The 8664-nt window shown below is 37.6% G+C and overlaps 1 gene segment (V, D, J or C); it reads right to left on the bottom strand.

Moving 5' to 3' along the window:
• Positions 1–7788: 7788 nt before the first annotated feature.
• LOC143133535 (T cell receptor alpha variable 40-like) lies at positions 7789–8343 on the bottom strand (the record flags this gene model as incomplete). The annotated part of the segment is given in 2 exon segments: positions 7789–8153; positions 8255–8343. Coding segments are annotated over 2 exon segments (423 nt in total), but the record flags the coding sequence as incomplete, so codon positions are not given.
• Positions 8344–8664: the final 321 nt, after the last annotated feature.

The following is an 8664-nucleotide window of genomic DNA, read 5'->3' as shown; positions in this document are numbered from 1 at the left end:
CTGAACATTGACTACCCCAAAGACACAAGGTACACATTTGAAGTCATTCAGAAGGTGCTCATGGACATTGGTGGAGGCCATTGCACTGCGTTGGTTCATGGCTTGAGAAACAGACTCTTGAGGAAAACCATGTAAGCTTAAAGCAGAGTTTAAGCTTTGCCCAAATGTGAACAAAATGTGAACTTGATTGAGAAATGGACTCTTGTTATTTTTGTTAGACGTCTTATAGATTGTGTACTGTTTGGGGGACACAGTAACACACACGGTATGGATTTATTTGGGGGACACAGTAACACACACGGTATGGATTTATTTGGGGGACACAGTAACACACACGGTGTGGATTTATTTGGGGGACACAGTAACACACTCGGTGTGTTTATTTTGGGGACACGGTAACACACTCTTGTGTATTAATTTTGAAGGACAGTAAAACACACAGTATGGATTTATTTGGGGGAAGGTAACACGAACTGGGGTTTTATCCACAGTGTGTATGTGATCAATCTTGTTATTTGTGATGCACTTTTTTATTCTTTGGTTAATTGCTCTATTATTTGTAACTGGCTGCACATTGTTTAATGCCAAAACATTTGTCATCAAAATGTAAAATGTTGCCTTAAATTTCTATAACTTACAATGCAAGATACATTTTAGTATTGGTGATTGCCTAAATAGGATGCATTAAATAATGGATAACACCTAGTGAGATGGTACAAATGTTCCATTTTGATGCCATCATGTGTTGGTACTGTTTTAAAGGAGTAGCTCACTCAAAAAATGACTTCTTTTCTATCACTTACACACCTCATGAAGCCTTCAATTCATTTATTTTTTATTTTTGTTGCATTCCTAATTGAGACAATGTGAGTCTTCACTCTTGAATCAAATTATTGGCTCAATAATGCAAAAACAAACAATCTTCATGAATTCAAGCCTTCATGGGGTGTGTAACTGATAGAAAATAAGTATTTGTTCCAAAAAGTAATTGTATTTACTCATCTGTTTTTATTAAAGAGGCTTGAGTTGGATCTCAGTGTTTTTGGTTTATGAAGCTATATCTTCAATAAAACATATTGGGCAGTATTAATTGTTAAATTGTATTAGATGTGTGGGGTGAGAACTACATTACATTTATGTAGTTGGTGTATGTAACTCACTAGCATTGCAGTGAAATCATCCAAAGGCTTAAGTAGCTTAAGGATAAGTTATATCAACTAAAGCTACCAAGTGATGAAGTTATGTCAACTAAAGGTATAAAGTTATGTCAACTAAAGGTATCAAGTGCTGAAGTTAAATCAACTCAAGGTTTCAAGTTATATCAACTAAGGATATTAAGTGGTGTAGTTATGTCAACTAAAGTAATCAAGTTATATTAACTAAAGATATCAAGTGCTGTAGTTAAATGAACTAAAGATATGAAGTTATATCAACTAAAGCTATCTAGTCATACAAACTAGAGTTTTAGTTGAGTCAAATAGCAAGTTTTATTTGAGTTAACTCCATTGTCTTTGTTGTCGTAACATAAAATTCTTTCGCAGCATGGTTACATAAATATTTAAGTTCAAACAGCAAGTTGGGTTTTACAGTGCACTTTTTGCGCCACTGCTGACTGGGGATTGGCTTTTTTAGACTAAAACCCCAATTGACTATCAGGATGATGAGCTCAGTCTAATGAAAAGAAAACAGTCCTTTGCTATCTCATAGAAATTTCACTTTATGGAATATTCATTCTAAGGCACTTTAACACTCTTTAACACTCTGTTTTATGTTTAACTAATTAATGGGGTTTGTTTGTTTATAAAGTACATAAGAATTATTTGATTCCCTCATATCTCTCCAATGACACTTGTCAGACTGACCTTTGGTGATTACTTTTTGATAAGGAGGGTAACAATTTCTCTCAAGGCCCAAATATTATCTTAGCACCAGAGTGTACTCATTTATAACCAGGAATTAGAAACGGTTCAAACCGGAACCGGAACGAAAACCGGAAAAGAGTTTTTGGATGAACATAACTGAAAACGGGAGTTAAACGTTTTTTTCAATTTTAGATAACCGGTTAATAACGGTATTTATCTTTCCTATTAACCTTTGTTTGAATATTATTGAAAAGCCCATAGGCTTTGAGATTTAATATTATATAGGCTACTTGCCTACTTTCAAATCTCGCCCCACTCCTCAATTCAAGCATAGTGATTTTAACAGTTAGCCTTGATATTGAATGTGCTTTGATTTAAGCTTTAATGTTGGCCCAAAAAAAGTCTATAGTATTGTGCCACCGGCCATAAATTTATTTGTAAAGACAATGTCATTTGGTCCATGTAACGCTTTGCAGTACCGTGTTCTATTTTCAGAATTCACATGAAAAAATATAAAAATAGGCTTTAAAATCTGTTATCCATTCTTTAGGACGGCACAGTAAAGGGGTTATTGATGGTTATTTTGATTTTCAATTGAGCACAGTTATGGTTTTCTGTGCAGAAGTTAAAAATTGAAATGATGCGTCAATTTTATAATTTTCCTTTTTTGCGCTTGTGGTTGGACTGAACCACGAGCACTGGGGGGAAAACACTATCTAGCTGGTGGATGAGAGCGCCGCCTGAAGTTGTTCGTGATTTTTACTTATTAATTTAGAGATTAATAAATTAAACTTCGCCGATTTTTGGGAGATGGGATATTAAACATAACTTTCAACCTATGTTGAACATATCTATTTGAATACCATGACCATGCCATACCATAGCAAATAATTCCCCAAAGCAGAATGTTTTGCCATCCATCAGTTTAGGCTATTCAGGCCTATAGGCTACCCCAAGCACAGTTTGACATGGGACGTTTTTGCTTATTTAACACTTTTACACTAGACTAGGTTTCATTAAACGAAGACACAACAGTGAATAATTGATCAGTTTCCATTTATTAATTTCAACAGCAATAGCCTACATTGGCCTGTAGGCTACTACGGCTCAAGTCCATTGGTAATGCTCATGTAGGTCTCCAAAGCCTCCCAGAACAGCTCTTCTCTACCTGTAAGACATGAGTAGAACACGTAGGCTAGCCTACTCATAAGTGTCAGGACGCAGCAATGTCTCCCTCTCCATCTGAAGTTCTGGTCTTGAGCTGACATTATCAATCGCTTGGCACCTTGATGCAAGCTGAACTGTGTTTGATAGCCCTCCATCTCTACATCCACTGATAAAATGTGATCACCAACACCGCACGCTCTGTTATGTGTATCAGGTCACCCCCCCTACGCTTGTGGTCCAGCCCAACAGAAATGGTAAAAAAGGCAAAAATCCAATATTAACTGAATTTTACTTTTGTTTCCAATCCAGTTTCTGTTTTATTCTTTATCTTGTGTGACTAATGACAAATGTAGAAAATAGCAGCAATTATCTATTTGCTGACCAGTTAAAAAAATTGGATTATTGAACACATTTTTTTATTTGGATCAGATGGATAGAACAAAGAGAACAAATAGAACAAAGCACTGCAAAGCGTTACACAGACCTCATTTTTAAAGGAGCGTTATTAACCGTTCTTCTATAACGTTCTAACTGGTTACAATTTATAGGAGAGGCCTTGGAACACTGGAACAGGAACGAAAAAAATAATGTTTTTGCTCAGAACGAACCAAAATGAAAATCATTCTGTTTTCAGTCCCTGTTTATAACTAAGGGGTTGCCCAGTCAGTGTAGTTCAGTTCAGATACCCTTGCCTGTAAAATATCTGCCAGCTGTAGTAATGATGGGGATTCACCATTTAACACAGTGAACAGGTGTGACCACAAGCACTCAATGAGGCCTCCACCATAGATCTGTGGTGAATTGCTATCTGGATTAAACAGGAAATTTCTTTGATCTACATTCTTTTCAAAGTTGTCATTCATGTTTAGGTTTTTGTACAGCATCTCAGATACTTTGTATCACTGGGCTACCCTCAGAGCACAGTAGTAGAGAGCTGTGTCTGCCAGAGTCAGATCTTCAATATTGAGTTCAGTGGAAACCTGGGAAGTTTCGGAAGTAAAACGAGGATTGGGCTCATTAGAGTCACTTCTTGAGCGAGCTCCTCTGTAGAGTAGATACTGTGGTGCCATGTTAGGATACTGCTTGTACCAGTAAAGGAGCACAAAGCTGCTGCTTGACTCATATGAACACTGTAGTGTCACTGACTCTGACTCCTTTTTATTTACTAATGTGCCTTCTTCTTTTGGACCAATTTTATCTTGTGCACCTGTACCTGAAAACAGTGGGAAAAAAACTAAAAGGTAAGGAAAGAGCAATGGCCTGTAATTATTGTTTTGAATGTATTTATCCTTGAGAAAACTTTATGTGAGACTCAAGTATGCCTACCTGTAGCAAGTATAAGAATGATGACCATAAGTGATTTCTCCATTTGAAACGTGGATGAGGATGATTACTTAGAGTGTTTTCTCACAGCTCTCTGAGCAGTAGTTATGTGTTGTGAGAGTATTATGAGTCATGACAAGAGGAACTTCTCCTGGGAGGGTCTTGTGTGAGAAATAGCTTATAAACAGAAAGAGGATGGGAGTCTTGAGGGGTAAAAGAAATGCCCTTGGTCAAAACTGGGTCTCTGGATGGTACGAGAAAAAAATTACCACAAACTCAAAGTCACGATTCTGAGATACTAAGTCAAAATGTTGAGATGCTAATAAGTCAAAATTTTCAGATACTCTTTCTGTTATTACAAATATCTTTTCTGAAATCTGTACAAAGCTGATGTTGTCAGTTATTAAGTTCAGATGCATGTCCAGAATACTAATGTGTGTAAGGTGATTGGGTAACACTTTACTTGACGGGTGAGTTCATAACACATTCATAGCAGCTGTCATAAACTGCACATAAAGGCATGAGTCAGCATTCATACCAAACCTTTCATGAATGTGGAAGACAGAACGACGAGAGCTTGTCAAAGTAAAAGTCCAAAGTCGCAAAGCAGCATTGCCGCTTTTGGTCCAAACCTCTTACCTGATCACGTCACATCTGAGTCAATGGGCTACTCCAGTGCCAAAAAGACAAAACATGGTCAACCAAATAATTTTTGTTTCATTAAAAATGTATTTGTTTTATGATGTAACCTTTGCAGATGATTTATCATCTTTTGCCACTGGGAATGTCCAACCGTTTCAGGTTACACAAATACGGGTCAGCTGAATGTAGGCTAGTTTACCTCCCAGGGTTAAGCTCTGTGATTACGAATACTTCCCAACTTGTATAGTAAAGTGACATTCCATGTAGACTTCAGAAGATATTCATGAAATATTTACAAAGGCTGGAGAGAAGAATGGCAATGGTGCTTTGCGATTGTTGAACTTTTATTTTGACAAGTTGTTGTTGTTCTGTCTTCTACATTCATGAAAGGTTTGGTATGAATGTTGAGTCATGTCTCATGAAACAGTCATGAATGTTTTATGTGCAGTTTATGACAGCTGCTATGAATGTGTTATGAACTCACAATGTCTCTTTGTGGAACCAAAGTGTTTCTACAGGCTTAATAACCTACAGTAAGAGATGATGATTTGCAGTGGTTTTGGTGAGTAGGGATGTAACGTTGCCACCTTGTGGAGTGGATGAATGACCAAACTGTAAAAAGGGACTGTTTTTGTTAAATGTGGAAGGCAACACAGATGAGCAGATAGAGAGACAGAAAGCAATTTCTGGACAAGGGAGATGAACAGTTGCATGAGGCAGAAGAGGACCAGGAAGAGGTAAAGCTGGACCAGGCAGAGGAGTAGTGGGACCAGGATAATGTGAGTTGGACCAGAACAAAGGGACATGCAAGGTTGGGAAGAGAGGAGTAAGAAAAGTAAGATGAGTGGTGGTGGTGTTCAAATGAGAGTGAGAGCTGTTGTCTATGATGAAATATAGCACAGCACTTTTGTGTTCCTTCTGTGCATTTTTACTGAATTTGTGTATTTTATTTGAAAACTTTTGGAACCAGGGGTGATTTATGTCAGATGTCAGATGAAGAAGACTGGGATAATAATGCTAATTTTCCACATTTAACATTCAACCAAAAAGAAAGGGATACAGTAAAAACAATGCATTCCTGTATGTAGTATGCAAGTAGTGTAGTTTTTAAAAAATGCCTCCGAATGTTAGTATTTTCAGAGCTGGTGTACAGTGATGTGTAGTGGTGTACATGATGTGGCATGAGGCAGCTTTTAGCCTGAAAGTTGATCTTCATTTACTGTAACAGATTTATTATGACGCCACCCTGTGGTGGAAACTTGTAAAGCATTTGTATATTTGAAATAAACATATTTGATGCTTTTCATCACTTGGTTGGGCTGAATATATGACGCCTGCCTGATCCAAAATCACTTATTCATACTGTATTTGGTATAGGACAATAAATGACTAGTTTAATGTGTAATTATGTGTAATGTAATGTAAAAATCCATTCAAATCCATTCAAAAATCCATTGTAAAAATTAAATATCAATTAAATATCATTGATGTTAGTGATGAATGATTAAGTCTCACCTTTCCTACAGTTCACCTGTTTGTCTACTATTTGATAGAGCTACCTGGTCCTTAAAAAGAGTGCCTCTCAGAGTCAGATGGAGGCATAGACACCTCATTATCCAATGCTAGTCAAAAATGAAAACTTTAAATTCCTTCATGTCACTTTTGTATCACTCTTGAGTCTTGTCTTTTTATGAGTATTGTGCTATTGCCATTCATCTTGGCTGTGAGGGTTTTTGTTGAGTGCTGCTGGGTTTCCTGACACTGTGGGCTGCAGGGCGCAGTAGTAGACAGCAGAGTCTGAGACTTCAGCAGATGAGATCTTCAGATGAACTTGCTTTGCTATCTTCTCATGTCTGATTGATATCCCAGGAACAGGAGGAGTTGCATTGGTTATAATACCTTGATAATCCAGAATGAGAAACTCTGGCACAGACTGGGAGAACTGGCGATACCAGTGCAGACCGTATTCAGTTCCATTGTACCTGCAGGAGAGCTGAACATTTTCTCCTTCTGTAGCATACTTCTCTACAGTGTCTGGAGCAATAGGGCTTCCAGTACTCTTACCTACAAATGAAGGGAAAGTATTCAGTTTTGCAGTATACAACTAATTGTAAGACAATTGTAAGATTGGTTGACTGCTGGTAATATTGAGTGATAGAGAACATACAGTACCCATGAAGGTTGAAAGCAATAACACTGTCAGAGGAATCATCATGGTGGAGCACATTGTGTAGTTCATCATGTGTGAGGCTGCAATCTGGTTGGATTCATTTCTTTCATCTCATCAGATCTCACCATGATGCCGTCTGTCTGCTGAGCTCCTCCCCTGATTGGTGGAGAGGGTTGGTCATGAGCTGCACTGAGTCTTACTGCTCAGGATGATAACACAACAGTGAAATAATTCTACTAATGATTACACATACTGTAATGCTGTTTAAGGAAATAAAATGTATCTTAACTGCATTATTATCTTGGTATACCACTGAGTGTACTGAGTGTACCTTGTGTTTTTTTTTTGTGGCTCCTTTTGAAGCAATTATCTCAGCAACTTTACTCACCAATCAGAGTACTTATCATTACATAACTGATCTGTTATTTCATTGTGTTCTGTGAGTTCCCTGTGATCTACATGTCATAATATTTCATAAAGAATCAGTTCTAAATGAAAGTCTTCTTTTTTCTCAAATGACTGGTTTACAGTTTTAGCCATTTTAATAATCAATTTATATGGGAGTTTGCCTATCTGTTGACAAATCACCTTTGTAAAACATATTATAGTAATAATATATAGTATATTCTCTGTGTGACTAGCGAGCTGGTGTTTTTGTATGAGTCTTAAGTCTGCATCTGCCACTGTGGGCCTCAGAGCACAGTAGTACACAGCAGAGTCAGACACTTGCAGATTCTGGATGGTCAGAGGAACTGAGTTTGAGGTGAGATTGGCCTCAAATCTCTTCTTAAAACCTTCATCATTATCGCCCATTTCTGAGAACCGTGTCAGCATGTATGCAGGGAATCCATTAGGTTTCTGCTGGTACCAGCACACATACAGTAGTCCTGTGCTGGAGCTGGTGTAAGTACAGGGCAGAGTTACTGAATCTCCCTCAGAAGCAGTGAGGAATCCTGCTAGCTGATCAACAGAGTTCTCAGCTCTGCATTCTGAAATTGATGAACAAACAACATATTATTATGTAACTTTTTGCTATAAAATTTGGTGTTAATGCAAAGATGACAAAAAATGGTGACCATTATGAACCTACCAAAGTAACAAAGAGCAAATAGGAATATATTCCACAGCCGCAAGTCCACAATTTCCATGGCCGAAAAGCTTTTCTGAGGGGAGGAGGAATTCAACATGTTGTCATCTCAGTGTGTTATGAAATGCAGTGTGTTACCTCTGCTATCTTGTACAGAATTAATGACATGGTAAGTGCTCTCAGTGTAGGGAGCTGTAATGGCGCCACCATGTGGTTGATGGTGACTGACTGGGGACTGGCTTTTTTAGACTAAAACCCTAATTGACTAGAAAGGATGATGAGCTCATTCTATTGAAAAAATTACTCATTACATTACATTTGGCTGAAGTTTTAAAACAATTCTCAACAATTTTAGAACAATTTAAAAACGGTACAGTACAGTAAGAAAAAGTGCATCAGTGAGTGCTGTTTTT

This window comes from Alosa pseudoharengus, unplaced genomic scaffold (assembly GCF_046254945.1).
Source record: "Alosa pseudoharengus isolate Yale_2024_CS ecotype anadromous, Long Island Sound unplaced genomic scaffold, YU_APseudo_1.1 YU_APseudo_1.1_scf_2, whole genome shotgun sequence".
Taxonomy (NCBI): Eukaryota; Metazoa; Chordata; class Actinopteri; order Clupeiformes; family Clupeidae; genus Alosa; species Alosa pseudoharengus.
The sequence above is the reverse complement of the archived record's forward strand: the minus strand, read 5'-3'. Positions and strand labels throughout refer to the sequence as shown.